The sequence below is a fragment of the Lycium barbarum genome, chromosome 6 (genome assembly GCF_019175385.1).
Source record: "Lycium barbarum isolate Lr01 chromosome 6, ASM1917538v2, whole genome shotgun sequence".
In the NCBI taxonomy this organism is placed as follows: Eukaryota; Viridiplantae; Streptophyta; class Magnoliopsida; order Solanales; family Solanaceae; genus Lycium; species Lycium barbarum.
The window spans coordinates 109,789,084-109,806,367 of record NC_083342.1 but is presented as its reverse complement, the minus strand read 5'-3'; the positions used below and the strand labels follow the sequence as shown (position 1 = coordinate 109,806,367).

General features: G+C 35.1%; 3 protein-coding genes across 5 annotated transcripts; 1 reads left to right on the top strand and 2 right to left on the bottom strand.

Moving 5' to 3' along the window:
• Positions 1–773: 773 nt before the first annotated feature.
• On the top strand, positions 774–3,101 carry LOC132645423 (uncharacterized protein At4g00950-like). Its single transcript, XM_060362399.1, has 2 exons — positions 774–1,614; positions 2,852–3,101. The coding sequence occupies exons 1-2, from the start codon at positions 997–999 to the stop codon at positions 2,927–2,929; spliced, it is 696 nt and encodes a 231-aa protein (XP_060218382.1). The 5' UTR covers positions 774–996; the 3' UTR covers positions 2,930–3,101.
• A 571-nt stretch (positions 3,102–3,672) lies between these two features.
• On the bottom strand, positions 3,673–6,163 carry LOC132645424 (uncharacterized). The gene is made up of 3 exons (XM_060362400.1): positions 6,006–6,163; positions 4,560–4,642; positions 3,673–3,937 (listed from the first exon to the last, which is right to left on the bottom strand). The coding sequence occupies exons 1-3, from the start codon at positions 6,082–6,084 to the stop codon at positions 3,902–3,904; spliced, it is 198 nt and encodes a 65-aa protein (XP_060218383.1). The 5' UTR covers positions 6,085–6,163; the 3' UTR covers positions 3,673–3,901.
• Positions 6,164–7,217: 1,054 nt separating this feature from the next.
• Positions 7,218–11,603, bottom strand: LOC132645421 (uncharacterized). 3 transcript variants are annotated; one of them, XM_060362395.1, is made up of 3 exons: positions 11,447–11,603; positions 9,049–9,989; positions 7,218–8,057 (listed from the first exon to the last, which is right to left on the bottom strand). In XM_060362395.1, the coding sequence occupies exons 2-3, from the start codon at positions 9,960–9,962 to the stop codon at positions 7,589–7,591; spliced, it is 1,383 nt and encodes a 460-aa protein (XP_060218378.1). In that variant the 5' UTR covers positions 9,963–9,989; positions 11,447–11,603; the 3' UTR covers positions 7,218–7,588. The 3 variants fall into 3 exon arrangements, with proteins under 3 accessions (XP_060218378.1, XP_060218379.1, XP_060218380.1); XM_060362396.1 differs by having other exon boundaries at positions 11,351–11,506; XM_060362397.1 differs by lacking the exon at positions 11,447–11,603 and adding an exon at positions 11,288–11,404.
• Positions 11,604–17,284: the final 5,681 nt, after the last annotated feature.

The window sequence follows — 17,284 nt, the reverse complement described above, 5'->3', positions numbered from 1 at the left end:
AACCCTTTCATTTTCTCCATATAAACACTGGGCTAATCCACTAGTACGACACACTTTTTTCGTGCATATCTTAAAAATTGAATTAAAAAATATATCTATTCTAAGTTTACATTCATTGTCACATAAAATACTACTCTTTCCGTTTCACCTTTTTCGATACTATTCTTACTAGATTATTCGAAAAATGAAGCATTTCAATATTTTCCAAATGAGAAGCTTATATAGTCATACTAATGCTACAATATATTTAAGATCACAAATTTCAAAAGTATTATAGCCACACAAGAGTGATGAAATATTTAAGATCATACATTTAAAAAAAAAAAAAATTTATACCAAGACAAACTATGATAAACAAAAATGAAACTGAGGAAGTAAGAGCCTGTTTGGATGGGCTTAAAATAAGCAGCTTATAAGCCAAAAAAAAAATAAGTTGGGGTAGGCTAACTTATTTTTTTAAGCTTATAAGCTGTTTTTAGCTTATAAGCTGCTTTAGATAAGCTAAGCTAAATGGACTCAATTATTTTTTTGGACTTATTTTATGCACAAAATGGCTTTAAGCTGGCCAGTCAAACACTCAAAAAGCATGAAAAGAGCTTTTATAAGCAACTTATAAACCAATCCAAACGGGCTCTAAATATAGTGGAATAGACTTTAATTTCATGATTAGGCTTTGTATTTACGTAAGTAGATGAACACAAACGAGAAAAGCAAAAGTTATTCACATCATGTCAGCTAACAGTAAAGTCGAGTCAATTAATACAACATGATAGTATTCCAGAAGTCAAGAAGAACGTGGGAGCAAATGCATTATTTAGTCATTCGTCTTTTCCTCTGTATAAAAATGATCGGCCATAACTGATACTATTAGTCTGCTCTATACCTATGTGAACCAAACCATCAAAGAAACAAAAAAAAAAAAAAAACATACCCTTTCTTCCTTTTCTCTTCAAACTAAATAAAAACCCTATTACACGGCACCAAAACAACAGAGCCATGGGGACAAAAACAGAAACAAGTTCAACATTAAAGCTTCCTCTATTTTCAGTAAATTCACCTGATGATTTAGGGATGTTAACCCCTCTTCATACTTCAGCTTCAATACCATTTTCTTGGGAAGAAAAACCTGGTAAACCTCGTCCATGTACTGACCTAATCCCTCATCCAAACACCAATATTTTCAATGAGCCTAAATTATGCTTAGAGCCACCTCCTAGGCTTTACAATTACTACATGGAATCTACAAATAAAACCACATCTCCCACTACTGTTCTTGATGGCCCTTATATTACTAGCAAGCCCAAGTTTTCTTCTTTCAGGTTATTGAGGGATCGACGTCGTAGACTAGGGTCTTTTGATAGTAGTGCTAGTTCAGAAACAGGACAACTCAGTGCATTTGTTCTTGGTAAGAAGAAATCTGAAAGCAAAAGGTGGTGGCGCCGACCTATTGTTAAAAGTAAACCTGGTGATACTGATGAGTGTAGTTTTGGGTTTCCATCTTCTACAGATTCAACAGATTGTGTTAGTCTTAATAATGAATGCACTATTAAAATGGCAACACTTGAGAGAAGTGGAAGCTTCTCAGGTCACTCCCAGGCTAAGACTCACATTTGGGTAAGTCTTTGCAACTCCATATATTACTCCTAATCAATTCATCTCCTGATTGCAAATTCTTTAGTGAATCTTGATAATAGTTTTTTTTTTTTCCTTCTGCCCATTTCATGTCAACCAGTTCTTTTTATATCTTTATTTTTTTTAATTACTGATTCATACTCTGCGCCTAATCCCTTTACTCCAAAGCTTTTTTGTAATTAATGAACTATGATTTCAATGCTCCTCCAAAGTAGTGATAAGTTTCATGCGCTCTAAGCTGGAAGCCAGGGCGGACCTATAGTATTAAGTATTGCTTAGACCTTATACAATATTTGCAAATTTAGAACCCATATACCTCAAATCTAGACATGGCTGGAAGGTTAGCGGCCCCACCCTACCCTTTAAATGATTAACAATTTGTTCTTGTACTATAAAACGTTCAACTATTTCTATAACTTTTTGGAGTGAGATACTGTGATCGCTTATAGTCTTGTTACTTAGTTTACATTTTGTTTAATAAATAGAACTTGAAGAATTGCTGAATGATTTCATAAGTTAAACTAGAAACTACCTTGCACTTCCTTTTTGTAACGAGAGACTAATAGGATCCTAATGAAAAGAGATTGATTAATGAGAAAGCTTAATAACTGGGGCAGGTGAGGTTGAAGAAGCCGACAGTGGGGCTAGAGAAGGGGCCTAGTTAATTTCACTTTTAGGCAACGGGTAGGTATTAATTACACAATCCACAAATAGCTGTAAGCAAGTATGTCTCAATGTTTGTAAAAACTACTATTACACCATAGATGGGGTTGACTGAATTAGGTAGATGATGTCCCAAGTTATACGGCGCCCAATGTCATCGCAGTTAATGGAAAAGGGGGTGAAGGATATGGGCTGGCAGCTGATTGAAACCTGTTTTAGACAAGGACTAAAGGATTGGGATGTGTAGACTTTTCTCCTTGCACTTTTTTCTTGCTACGCTATCATTGTCAATATTCAACATGGCCATCCCAACATTTCTCAATTAAAGCTCCAAGGGTGTGTTAGCAATTAATAAAGTCGGTAAGAATTATGGGAGAGATAAAAGTTCATATGTGATTTTTTTAATATGCCTAAGATTGGTTGGCAAGAATTACAAAGTACATGTACTGAAAGGATACGAGGTAGTAACAAGTATCCAGTAGAATAGTCAGTATGTCTTCCATTGTTTGATCAGCATATGCTAAACTCAAGTATTGTTCTTGTTGAAATCTTACAGGCAACTATATACGAGGGTTTCAAGCAGGTAATACCATGGAAGAGCAAAAAATCAAAGAAAGAAGCGCTTCTCGGCTAACTTTCAATATCAGCTATTATGCTGATTAAATGAAGACTTGATATAGTTGCTTTCTCGAGTTAGTACTCCTGGTTAAATACGCAGGAGATATATAAACAAATGTATCGTGAATCGTCTGAATGTAGCAATTTACTACCATTAGCCTTATATTTCACTAGAACATTTTTGTACATATTGTGAGATCATTTTCTGGATTCCATTTTCACTTTACTCCTGCATCATCTTGAAGTGAATATTTACGGTTCGAATGGAGGTCATACCAGTCGCAAAGCTACACGACAAGCACACCCAAGCAGCTAGTATATCTGGCTTCCTCATAAGCAACACCCTGCCAGGAAAACTTTTTTGAGTTTCCCCCCGACAAATATACTTGGTAAATAGAGACACAAGGCAGTGAAGCCCTCTCCAATAGTCACCAACATAAAATTTGAGTTTCCATCTTGACAAATAAAGAACTAACAATAGAGACACAAGGCAGTGAAGCCTTCTCTCCAATATTCACCAACATAAAATTTGAGTTTCCATCTTGATAAATAAAGAACTAAGTATGTCATAGTATGGACATACTTCAGACAGGAAGCCTTTCCCTCCCAACAGTCGCTTACACTAGTAGCAATATGATTATATCGGATCACTTCAGTTATATACGAGGTTGCCAAATTAGAAAGAGGAAGGTGCTCAGACGAACTAAATTGTTGAGAGAAAACTAACCAGAAAGCAATTCCAAAAGAGACAAATCAGAATCATGATAAGCCTCAGATGCATTTAATTAGGTTGTAAGTGAAGCCTAATTCGGTATTTGAATCCAAGTGGCACTGTCAAGTGCTTACAAATGAGGAGAGCTCTCCCCTTAAACAAAATATTTAACTGTTATCCACAAAAAAAGACTTTATTTCCATTTCTGATCAAGATGAAACAAAAGGATGGAATAAGACTACAAGGAGCTAGTTGTACTAAAATCTCACAAGTCTCTTATCCTTGTTTTTTACCAGTCATACCCGCGACTACCTGCACAAAGTTGAAAACTATGTTAATCGACGAAGAGAATGAAAAGCAGCTGAAGATCTTCGTAGACGTACGACATAAATAACTTATAAGCAGTTTGAAAGTATTTCCGTACAGAATCTCTATTTGAGTCTGGAATGCTACGTGCAGCCAGTTTCTAGAGCTCTATGATATTAACCTTAGAGAGATATCTAGCAGCCAGTAGGACAAATTTAGACAAAGTGAATCTACGAGTGGTGGTTGATCGAAGAAGTAGAGGCTAAATCTCTTAACTCGCAACCAAATCTTGACTTAGCATTTATAACGAAAAATAATCACTTAGGTTGGCACAATTTGATGCTATAACACTCCCATACAATCTGAGACGAAGCATGTCACCTAACAGAAAACAAAAGTAAAAATGGATGACATTGATCCCATTTAGCACCCACAAGAATGTGAATGAATTGGCATAGGTTGTACAGGGACCATTTATGCTTATCCAGAAAAGATTACAACCTTTATGTATAAGCAAGAGAAAACAAAGCAGAAAACATATCTAAACATGATGAGGTAACGACTAAAAAGAGGAAAAAACATAGTTGCATAAACCAGCATAAAATAAAGAAGATAGAAAATTACTCACATCACTTAAAGCAGGAGCTGGAACTTGCTTGGATGATTCAAAAGAGTCCAGAATAGGCCTTACAACCGCAGGAAGGAAGAGACCTGAAATTGCAAGCAATATTAGACAAACTATTTCCCAATCAAAGAGAAAAGGCAGATGTGAATAAAAGGTTAAAAAGTGATTTCTTTCAAAACAGTATCCAATATATACTACTTCAGTAGGTAATTGAATTATCATCATTGCACAATGCATATTGACTCCAACTTCTTGAGTCGCTAATAGGAAGCACCAAGTCATTCAGCAAGAAAATTCTTTTGAGCTACTAACTACACACACTTCTTTCGCAAGAGGGCTTCCCAGTAAGGCTGACCTAATGGCTTGTGCCATACAGGAAACTCATCCACTACGTGTTAGTGAGAAGCAATAACAGACAACACCCATACGTACAACTAACAGGCAGTAAAGACTCTCTAGAAGAGCAGAAGGGGCAAAAAAACAGAGTTGTTGGTGAATTTTACCTGCACGATCATTGGCTAAACAGTTGCTCCAAATTTTCAAAACCAGTGGGGTCAGATGAATATGTCAATTAGTATATAGTCTCAATGAAAATATCCCACTTATTGATCAAAATTAAAATCTGAAAATGATCAGCTTTTACAATCTTAAACTAAATATAATTTGAAGAATATAGATAAACACGTGCAGAAGCTGAGGTTGATAACCGCTGCTCTTCCCACCATTCCGTTTCAGTACAGCACTTCCTGGTCTATTATTCCTATACTGTGGATTCATCTGCTTGATATGCAGATGAGTACATACTTAATGCTAAAAAACAGAAATGTACACTCTTCATTAGGTCTCACTCTGTCACCTCTATCAAAATGCAGCTGGTAAACTAGGCTAAGAGTTTAAGATGCATACTAGGGTTTTTTTTGGCCTTAATAGACCTCAGATATAGCTTTTGCATTCAGGAGTTAGGCTGATCTGAGCATGAAACACAATAAGAGGAACCCATTCTCTACAGTCAGTTCACAGATTCTGGGCCCCAACCCTTTACTACAACAACAACAACAACATACCCAGTGTACTCCCATTATCCCATTAATCGCAACTCCAAAAACCTCTATATATCCTCCATCACAGATGCTCCAATCACTACCTTAAGGTTGCACTAGTTATGCTATGAAAACCTACTTAGAACCTCAATAAAAATTATTGCCCAAATGCAAAATTAAAATACCCAAATTAGCGATCATATAAATTTACAGGGAGTTAATAATCAAGCATTCAGGGAAGCTGGTATCGAAATAATCATTATACGGAGCACAAAAAGATAAATGTTATGAACTCTGAAGAGATCAAGATTTGGTAGATTCAACAACAATAGAGGCCTGATTATTAAATTGAATAATCAGAAATGAAGACTATATGTATATTGCATCCCCAATCCAAGTAGAGAATTACCAAAGCCAGCGATGAGACAAGAGGCAGCTACCACAGGTTCCTGGACAACGAACATTCTCAACTTCCCCATTACTCCCATCTTCTTCTTCCCGTAGATTTCCCTATCGCCAGAATGGTGGCTATTTGTGCAACAATTGCGAGTTTAATGGGCTCCGTTATTTTCAAGCAACCCGGCCCATGTAACGCTCAGTGGCCCTATTTTGTGCTGGTCTTTCCTTCATTTTTCTCTCTCCTAACAAACAACTTTTTTGTGTGACAATAAAGCTTATATTTCCACATCCTAAAATTTATGCCCCAACGGCCTTGAAGACATAAGTTTAATTTTGAAGGGCAAAAATTAAAGACCAGTCCATTCGAAGGTCAACCCGTTGCAAATTCTACTTGTCCAACATCTTAGTTGAATGAATTTTTCAGAAACATTGAATTTTATGTAAATCTAGACCCCACTTGGTATGTTGTTGAATTTTATTCACAAACAGTGGCATAAGCAGATTTGCACAAGGGGGCTCAACTTATTTCACGGAGTAATTAGTATTTACTATCTCTCGCCAATATAGATACTAGATAATTTATGTCCAATAAGTCTTGGACAAATGAAAAAGAAGTCGCCTAATATGTTTGTAACGTAAGACCTTATAGTTATTGACCACTACCCTTAAAATATACATTTTTCTGAACGAAGGGGGGAATTTGTAGCATGGATGCAATGTTTGGAAATAGTTACGCAATTTTTATGGTCACAAACAGAAAGGGAAATGCAGTGAACAACAGTTTGAAGGAAATATATCAACAAGAAGTAGAAGATATTAGGTCAATATTTGATACTACTCAAAGAGCATGTGAAGGCTCAAAGTTTACCATTAGCGGATTATGAAATCAAGGCTAGTAGACTATAATTTAGACAATGGTAATCAAGATAAGATAAGATAGGGCGTCACAGAATCATTCAAATTACAGTGTTCATCTTTTCCTAAGGGATTCCAATTTGATCATTCACTCTATTGAGATAGTTATATACAGTCTAATATAATGATTTTGATAAAACCCAACGAAAAGAAGCGTAACTACATGTTTTTATAATTCAACCACATTTAAGATGACTAAAGAAATCATAATACAAGAATAAACTGATTAACTTCCCAAATAGCAATGAAGTATTTTGTCAATGTCATTGCATTCCTCTATCGTATTAAATGAAATGTAATCTAATAGGACACTGAACATATCTGACATATGTAGAAAATTCATAAGAGGAAAAAGAAATTACAGAGCATAATACTAATTCCCATGGATTCCTTCATCATGACTATACAAAACAGTCAATAGAAACCATGTTTCTGGTGAGGATAAAACATAACTGGCCTAAGGTATATGCATGCTTGCTTGTCTTCAAGTACAAGCTGAGGGAAAGCTCAGTGTTTCATTTTCAATTCAAGTACTAAAAGCTAAGACCAAAGTAATAGTAGAAATGATAATCATACACCTAACATACATAGACACAACCACCCAGTCAATTCCCCTGTGAACCAATCTTCACAAAACTAGTAAATATTAACAGGAAAATTGGATACAATCTACACAGCTCAGAACATCGGTAACATCCACCCGACCGTCCACCCAAGAAGCAACCCTGCACCAACCAGACCCAAACCTAGTGCAAAAACAACTGCATATCTGCTCAAGTCATACTTGGGACGGGCTCGTTTCACCCTAGCAGGCTTCTTCCGCGGTCTCTTTGGTTTCTGGGGCAACCATGGTAACATTACTGGTAATGTGGCCGATATGGGTTGGTTTTTGTTGTTTTTAATCTGGAAGTAGAAGTTCTCTAGTTGCAGTAGCTGGAACCATTGTTTGTAGGCAAAAAGTTGTGATGCTTGTCTAAAGACCAGCTGAACGACGTGCTCCTTCTCTGCAAAGGCTTGCTTTGCCACATTCTCAGCTTCCCTTGCACGCGTTTGAGAATGACGAAGTGCTTTTAGTAGTTGGGCCTTGCTTTCATCATCTCCAGATGTCTTCGTTTCAGGCACAAGCTTTTGGTCACTATTCCTCAAACTATGTATAAGTAAAAAAAAGCTCTTTTTAAGAACAAGTAGTAAAATAGACACACTAAAGAAATACTATTTGAAATCAACCTAGAAATATTAAAAAGGAAAAAGCGGATATCAGAGCATAGGCACATTCACGTGGAGGAGTAGATGATACTGCTATCTCCATTGATCACTTGTTCCGATGACAGAAAACTGATAACATGTTGCATGCATCAGATTGCCAGCTAATTGACAACATAATAAATCAATAAACTATGGTGGACAGAATGAACATCTAAAGAGCTGCTAAATCTGGAGTGAAGTGTCAATTTTATCAAAAGAGAATGTGAAATCAACAGTTCTCATGTTCATTGCGTTTGATGTGTGGGACAATCACACATGACAGCATAAGAAATCGACACACTTCTTTAAACTAAATAAAAATATCATCGTTCTCTTGAGTTTCCAAATTCTGAGAACCCATCTCAAGGAATTCAACTTCTTGAAGAAACATAATATCAGTAATTGGAGTATATATAAGGAATGGTTTGTCAGCACAAGAAAACTGAAAGTGAAAATACATGTTACTAGGTTTAGCAATTGGGTTCATAAATTTAAATTCCCTGTTTCTCTAAATGACTCCAGTTTGACAAAAAAGGACCAAGCAAGATAAAAACAAACTACAAGGATAGGTGCGACCCATTTCATATAAATTGTGCAATTCATCCTGGAAAAAGGCACGTTTGTCAACCGAGTGCAATAGAAAACCTGCCTTGAAGTCTCACAGTCAAGATAAGCACACGCACAGCAAAATCTAAATACGTCCTAAGCCGAGAAGAATGCTAGAGACACAGATATGGTCAACATATTTCGAGAGTTCAACCTCACGTATATGGATGCGTGTAATTGTATGTATGTGCAGTAGAGATTTTTCCCATTATTATTAGCATAGTTGTGAGTATAAAAACGATGAACAATACATTAAAATAGTGAGAGAAGCTAGTCTTACACAATACCTTGATGATTTGCAAGTGTGGAGCTGCAAGTTCCCTTCAGCATATAACTGAGATGGACGTTCAAAAGAAAGATTACCACGTTGATGAATATTCACAATATGTTGACGCATAGTTCCAGCTTTTGGACCCATAGAAGAAGCATAATTCTTACTGTCAACGTCCACATCGTGATCCCGTTTAACAAAATTATTCTGAGGCTGGGGAAGATCACAATTCTCCATAAAATAATGTGATCTCTGGGCAACCAATAAAGCAAGTTCCTCTCTGTCAGCAGTTCGCCACCATGGCTCCGTTTTCTCAACACCCATCCAGGGATACTCTGTATCAAATGAAAGTTCATCAACCAGACCTTTCTTACTTGCTTCATAAGGATAGTCTGTGTCCTCAAGGTTAAGACTATCCTTGGAAATCTCAGTAAACACATCTATTAGTTCTCTGCTTCCAACTCCCAAGCCACTGTTTACATGGCTTGTAGATCTTGTAACCTGAGAATCTAGAGATCGGCCAATACTGATTTCATCCGCGTAACCACCAACTTTTTCACTCTGATCACATAACTTGCTATTTTTAGAGGTTGAATCTGAAACTGGTCCAATATTCTCCATTTCTGAATCCAGAGAATCTACTGGTTCACTCACTAAGCCTCTTCGATACCCATAATTAGGTTGAAGATGCAGCCACCATCTTGAATTAGGGGATAAATCACAATATGAAGAGTTCCTGTTAAAGGGCTGGAAATATGTGCCAGACGCTTCGTGCGCATCAGCACCATTTGCAGGCTCAGTATCAACTTGTTTCAATGAGGGTGACGCTGATGAGCAGCATGCCAACTTTGGAGCTCGTTTGGCATCTTCCTGGACCAAACATCGATTAGCTACTCTTTGCCAAGCTGTTCTTGCTTCTGCCACCGCCATTATTAACTCATTCTTCTGCACATTTTGCTGTCACAGAGAAAAGTCAATCAGACACTGAGGGCATCAAGGTTCATGCATCTGACTGAGGACTTAAGTGAAAGCAAGCATATAAAACATGAACAATATTGACAAATAGATGTAACCTGATTTGCAGGAAAAGGACGTCATTACAAAAGCCAATAATTAGAAAGTTAACCAATGTGTTGTAGAACATAAAACATCACCAGGAACAAGACTCAATATTAAATACTAGAGTAGTTCTTTAAAGAGGAAGGGATAAGAATGCATGAAGACAAGACCTTTCATCACTCTCCCCTTGCAATGATCCAGTCCCAATTCATCTTTTACCCCACAAAATACTTCTTACGGTAATAAGTAACAGAAAGCCCACATACTCTACAAAATATGTGTGAAGCTCATTTCAAATTATAAAATACTTCACATCTCAAGTTTTCCATATGATAATACGTACAAATAGAGAATTAATTCAATCAACAAAATTAGGTGAATGCCTGTTCTATTCCTATCTTTGCTATAGATCATATTCTGGAACAGAGGAGTAATAATAGAAATAGGTGCCGAAAGACAGCCATACCTAAAGATACAATGATAAATTTGTGCACGGATTAATTAGACAACCTCACCAGTACAACAGTCTAAATCTGCCACCAAATATTATAAAATCCAATGGTTTTTGAAGCTAGCCAAGCCACCCTCACACACCAACAAATCCACAAAACAGAACCCAAAAGCAACACAAAAATGAAGCACCATTCAAGATGTTTGACCACAACTGCAAATTTACCCCTCCCTCTCTGAATATTCTGGAAGAATCTTTTTTTTTTTTCCTGCCCCTCAAAAAAATGTTTCAACCACAACTTACTTATTCCAAGTCCCACTGCAGGGAATCTCCCCTTGGGACTAATTTACTAGTCTTCTGATAGCAAATACACCAAAAAAGAGAACTTTACACAATCACATGCAAAGTCAACAACCACCAAATGAGCAAGATCAAATCCAAAATTCTTCCCCATTAAAACAATTCATACTAGATATTAAAGAAAACAACAGGGGTTAGCTAATAAGCAACTACAGATTTCTCACTATCATAATCCACAAAGAAGTAACTTAAGCTTGCATAATTAAGAACCATAAACATCAATCTTTTATAAGCACACTTAACTCCCAAAACCCATGTAGCAAATCTTTACATATTCATCATCAGCAGCAGCAGATACTAATACAGCAAACACTATTACACCACTTCAAGAAGCAAAAGAGAAGAACACCACAAGAAAATAATATAATAATAACAAGAAAATTACCAACAACTTCAAAGTTCAAACATGTCAATTAAATCAAACAATTATCTTTGAACATCTACTAACCTGAAAACAGTGAAGACAAGGGGAAAAAAAAAAAAAAAAGATGGATATGCAAGAGGATATATAATCTGGATGACGTGTTTTTTGGTTTATTCTTACTTTTAGTTTCGTTCAAAGGACACGATTTTTAGTCATCCTCTGTCAGAGAAAAGAGACCCACTACCACCCCTTAGCGCCAGCAGTTTTTTCAGCATACTTTTTTTTTCAGTTACTTCTTCGTCTGTCAGTTTTTGTTTACAGTTTTGCACGTTATCCTGTGTCGTTTTAATAGCTTTTCTCCTAAAGGACGTCATTTAATAGCTTTTCTTTATATTTTTCCTGAAAATTGAAATTTTGTATAATTCACACTACACTATGCCTAGCTTGTATATACAATACTTTTGTTTGTTATGTTTAGCTTTAAGGAAGAGACTTGTGATTAAACAAGACACGTTTTGCTCGCATTTTATTACATTTGAAGCGAAGAAAATACTAAAAACAATATTTGTGTGTAAAGGCAAGTAGGATGATCATATAACTTGTTGTTTTGGGGTCTGAGTCTCTAGTAAAATTTTCATATATACGAGTGAAAATTTGACACACGTGAACATAGTAGTGGAGTTGAAAAAGAAATACATATTACTGTTGATCAAAATTATGCTCCACCTAGAAATGTAACTCCCTTAATATGACACAGTTTGAGTCAATATGGTTTTTTTTTTTTTTAAATTAAAATCTTTTTAAATTTGAGATTTTAAATATGTCATAGCATTTATGTGGTTATAAAACTTATAATCTTAAATATGCTATTCCATAACATTTGTAAAGTTGTAAAAACTTCTCATGCAAAATAAATAAAAAGTATAAATTTAATTACTATAGAATTACATAAGTATATAATGTTATATAAATTTAACTGGAAGGGGTATATTATAAGTAGTGGAGTATATACGAATTACATAGTACAAACTATCTTTGCTGACTGGATGAATAGATAGGTAGTAGAAGATTAGATTGGGAATGGTGGGTCCGAGCAGTGATGAATAAGGGACCAGATTGTCTAATAATTGGGATCTACTACTATATACTATTACTTTCTTTTTTGCTATCATCAGTTGTATTTATTTGGCTTTAGCTTGCAAGGCATTGGTGGAATGTTTATTTCTTGATATTTTTATGATAATGATAAATTACCTACACATACTATTGAAAAAGACTCCAAAAGAGATCTCAAGTTGCAAGAAATCTGTTACTTTAGCTGTGGGGTTTTTTTCTTTCCAGTAGAAAGGGTTTTTTTTCTTTCCTGTAGAAATATAACGTGGTCCACTATTCTTATTGCTAGCAAAAGAAAATTGTAGAAGAATGATTTGAATAATGATCTCTTAAGACCAAAGGAACAATTTCTATTTATTTTATTTAACAATCAATAATAAAAGTCCATCTTATCAAGAAATTTTTCATTAGGATCGGATTCGAGACATTTAATTAACAGTAATCCATTCCGCCACACTACTTGATGTACAGGGAACGATCTAATAATTAACAAGTAATTTCCTTTGCTTTCTCCAAACAAAAGAATAAAATAAACTCCTTTCCTTCTATCATTTTCACGAAAGTTAATTAACTCCTTGATTAGTTGATTACATTAATTGGGAAAGACCAAACTTCAACTACTCCATCCGGCATTTCTTTAAAAGGAATTACTCCAGTAATTAGCAAATTCAAACGAAATCAAGAATCTTGTTGTCCTTTAATACTTCATCACATACATATTTTTAGTTTTTTCTTTCATCAAACTAGTGACATGTAAATAAATGTATGCCTTGTATAAATGTTAAAATATCACATCACGCTACCTAGAATAACAACAAAGTTTTAATGATATAAGCAAAAAATCAACGTTTGGAACTTTGGATGCGTTGCATTTTCTGGGACACAATTTGTATTTTTCGACTCCGTTGTGAAGTTGAGAAAACAGTGGATTATAAAGAAATAATTTATTCTAATCACATATTTTTATTTTTTATTTTTATTACATAGGGGTAGGGGAAGGGAAATGGGCGAGGGGATTACAACGTGGAGATTTGAACTCTCACCAACAAGGTGAAAATTCAGGTAACCAACTAACTGAGCTACTAGATTCCTACTTCTAATCGCATATTAAACACTCAAAACTAACTGAACGCAACCTCTTAGCAAAAAATTTGAAAAACTATAAGTTGTTTTATATTACTTTAGGTCTCAGTTCTGAATTACTTGAGATAACAATATGAATTATCTACTTCCATTTTTACCTTATCTTAGAATATCTAACAAATACTCCCTTCGGATCAAAAAAAGTGTCCACTTAGCCATTTGCATACCCTTAAGAACCTACTCACTCTAAGAAAAAAATATTTAAATTGACTAAACTATCCCTAATTAAATAAGCATTGAGATTTTATCACATAACACTTAATAGGAGCAAGTCTTAAAAGATAAGGTTAATTGTTTCTTGACTTAATAAGTGGATACCTTTTTTTATCAAAAAAAAAAAAGGCTAAGTGAACATTTTTTTTTATACAGAAGGAGTACAAGATAAGCTTTATTTATCTTTTAACCCATCGAAACTTTTTTTTCCCCCAATTGATACTCGAAATAAACTACGCTTTGCGGAAACCACAACGAACAATTTCCTTTTTTTCTAATAACCTAATATTTTTTATCTCTGAACTCATGATGCTCAATTCACTTTATTGAGTAATAGGTCATTGATTGCCAATTTTCTTAATTTAATTACTAATCAATTAAAAATTACACTAATTATATAAGCGTATGGGGCCCATCATAGCTAATGGAAACTTGTATAGTAGTACCCCAGAAAAGAAAAAACCATGTATATATATGCCCATTGGAATCCGCCAAAAGAAAGTAATATAGGTGTACGTGGAAGAGAAAGTTGTGTTTGTGCTTACTCAGCTAATAAATTGTGCTTTACGTGTCCTTTCCAAGTTCGGCTACAATAAGTCACAATACTAAAAGTTAGGTGGTGCCCCTCCCTGTTACTTCTAAGTTGGGATAAATCGTCAACACATGCATTATTTTATTGGTAATTAAGCCTCATCATTACAAAATTAGACTTTGTAGTTTAGTGTTTTTATTTACCGGGGACAAGTTCCACTTACCTATAAGTCTGTTATGCTGACTTGGAAGGATATTACTACAAGAACGAAATCATGTTGCTGGAAGAGGAAAATATTGTTATTAAATCATACGGCTTGTTATAAAACTATATAATTGGAAATAAACAAGAGAAGCAAATTAATAACTTTGTAGAAAGGAGGGAGAGATTGTATTTCACTTCTTGTTGATATCTCTTACAAATTGAGAACTTAACCATCTATTTATAGAGATGGTAAATCTCTTGATGAAGTCATCAATGACAACACCAAGAGTTAAAATCAAACTTGTGTTGCTTCATTTCTTCATTTCATACATGTCACCAAATGTACATGTACCTTGCTTCATTTTCTTCATTTCATACATGCCACCAAATGTACATGTACCTATTCTTTTTAGGACATGTGAAAAATCTAGACTCTATGGACATTCATATATATATATTTTATAACACTCCCCCTTGGATGTCCATTGATAGATAATATGCCTCGTTAAAACCTTACTAGAAAAAAATCCAGTGGGAAAAATTCTAGTGAAGGAAAAAGAGTACATATTTCTAATAATATACATTTTGGTTGCCTCATTAAAAACCTTACAAGAAAAACCCAGTGGGACAAAACCTTGTATGGAAAAAAGAGTACAACATGTATTAACTCCCCCTGATGAGAACTTCAGGCCAAATATTTGAGTCTTCGCATTCCAATCTTGTGCACCATCTTCTCGAAAGTTGCGGTTGGTAGAGACTTGGTGAACAAATCAGCCATATTATCACTTGAACGAATCTGTTGCACGTTGATATCACTATTCTTTTGGAGCTCGTGTGTGAAGAACAACTTTGGTGAAATGTGCTTTGTCCTATCTTATTTTATGAATCCTCCCTTCAATTGGGCAATGCATGCTGCATTATCTTCATATAAGATTATGGGTATTTTATCACATTTTAAACCACACATTTCTCGAATGAGATGTATCATTGACCTCAGCCACACAACTTCACGGCTCATTTCATGAATAACTATTATCCAGTATAATTTGATGAGGTATCCACAATAGACTACTTTGTAGATCTCCAAGATATGGCAGCGCCCCCACAAATAAATACATAGCCTGTTTGAGATTTAGCTTTGTGTGGGTCAGATAAATACCCTGCATCGGCATAACCAACAAGATCGGGACTGCAATTGCTAGAATAAAATAAGCCCAAATCGATAGTTCTCTTTAGATACCTCAATATGTGTTTAATTCCGTTCCAGTGTCTCTTTGTAGGAGCACAACTATGTCTCGCTAACACATTAACTGAAAATGCTATGTCAGGCCTTGTGGTATTGGCAAGATACATTAGTGCACCAATTGCACTAAGATATGGTACTTCTGGACCAAGAATTTCCTCATTCTTTTCTTGAGGTCGGAACGGATCTTTATTCGCATCAAGTGATCGAACAACCATCAGAGTACTTAATGGATGTGCTTCATCCATATAAAATCGTTTCAACACTTTCTCTGTATAGGCAGATTGATGGACAAAAATGTCATTTGTCAAATGTTCAATTTGCAAACCAAGGCATAATTTTATCTTTCCAAGATCTTTCATCTCAAATTCCTTCTTTAAATAATCAATTGCCTTTTTGAACTCTCCAGGAGTTCCAATAAGGTTTATGTCGTCAACATATACAACAAGTACAACAAACTCCGATCTTACTTTCTTTATAAAAACACATGGGCAAATTGCATCATTTGTATAGCCTTCCTTTAACAAATATTCACTAAGGCGGTTATACCACATGCACCCGGATTGCTTCAAACCATTAATAGATGGCGTGCCTCGTTAAAACCTTATTAGGAAAAAACCCCGTGGTAAAAAGTCCTAATGAAGGAAAAAGAGTACACATATCTAATAATACGCTTTGAGAGCTGCCTCATTAAAAACCTTACCAGGAAAACCCAAATGGGACAAAACCTTGGTCAAGGGAAAAAGAGTACAGTGCGTATTTACTCCCCCTGATTAAAGCATCACATAATTCTTGACGATGATGTAACAAATCTTGTATACCAACTTATCATATCTTGAGATTGACAGAGTTTTTATCAGATCTGTCAAATGATCATTTGACGAACTGGTTGATGATCTGCATCTTCCTTTCTCAGATAGAGTTGCATCATCGCCGTATAATATTGTTGCAATTAGGACAAGTACATCATGACTTGCTTCATAATCTCTTGTTGTCTTTCTATGATTTGACTGTCATGACAATAATCCTTCATGAAAATAGATAAAACATTTGGATTGAATTCTTATGTCGATCAGATGAATACCATGTATGTCCAAAACACTTGACAGTATTGGTTAGGACAAATACATTCATATCAGGGCTTTCATTTGCAATGTGCAGTTGATCTATTTCAATAACTCCATGTTGGAGTAAATTATATCATGCCTGTAGTTATAGCAAGATATATAAATGCATCAACTGCACAAATATATGGTACTTCAGGACCATTTCAATTTTCTCATTTCAGCAGATATAATCAAGTGCTTTTGGAAACTCTTCAAGAGCTCCAATAATATTCAAGTCATCAACTTGCATAATAATATGAAAGGTTCTGATTATCATATAGAGACAAGGGTAAACATGATCTTATTGGTACCCTTCGTCAATAAATATTCATTAAGGCGATTTCAGTACATCAGCCTTGATTCATTTAATCCATTTAAGGATTTATAAACAAGTTTTCCAAGAATTTGTATATGCTTCAGGCATTTTGAATCCTTCAGAAATTTTCATATAAATTTTGTCAAGT

What these genes read in the sequence shown, in the direction of transcription:
- LOC132645423 (XM_060362399.1), top strand. Translation starts at nt 997, where the DNA reads ATGGGGACAAAAACAGAAACAAGTTCAACATTAAAGCTTCCTCTATTT. An exon ending in AGGCTAAGACTCACATTTGG is followed by an intron (nt 1,615 to 2,851) that starts GTAAGTCTTTGC and finishes GAAATCTTACAG; the next exon opens with GCAACTATATACGAGGGTTT.
- LOC132645424 (XM_060362400.1), bottom strand. Translation starts at nt 6,084, where the DNA reads ATGGGAGTAATGGGGAAGTTGAGAATGTTCGTTGTCCAGGAACCTGTG. An exon ending in TTGTCTCATCGCTGGCTTTG is followed by an intron (nt 4,643 to 6,005) that starts GTAATTCTCTAC and finishes TTGCAATTTCAG; the next exon opens with GTCTCTTCCTTCCTGCGGTT. An exon ending in CAGCTCCTGCTTTAAGTGAT is followed by an intron (nt 3,938 to 4,559) that starts GTGAGTAATTTT and finishes AACTTTGTGCAG; the next exon opens with GTAGTCGCGGGTATGACTGG.
- LOC132645421 (XM_060362395.1), bottom strand. Translation starts at nt 9,962, where the DNA reads ATGGCGGTGGCAGAAGCAAGAACAGCTTGGCAAAGAGTAGCTAATCGA. An exon ending in CACACTTGCAAATCATCAAG is followed by an intron (nt 8,058 to 9,048) that starts GTATTGTGTAAG and finishes ACTTATACATAG; the next exon opens with TTTGAGGAATAGTGACCAAA.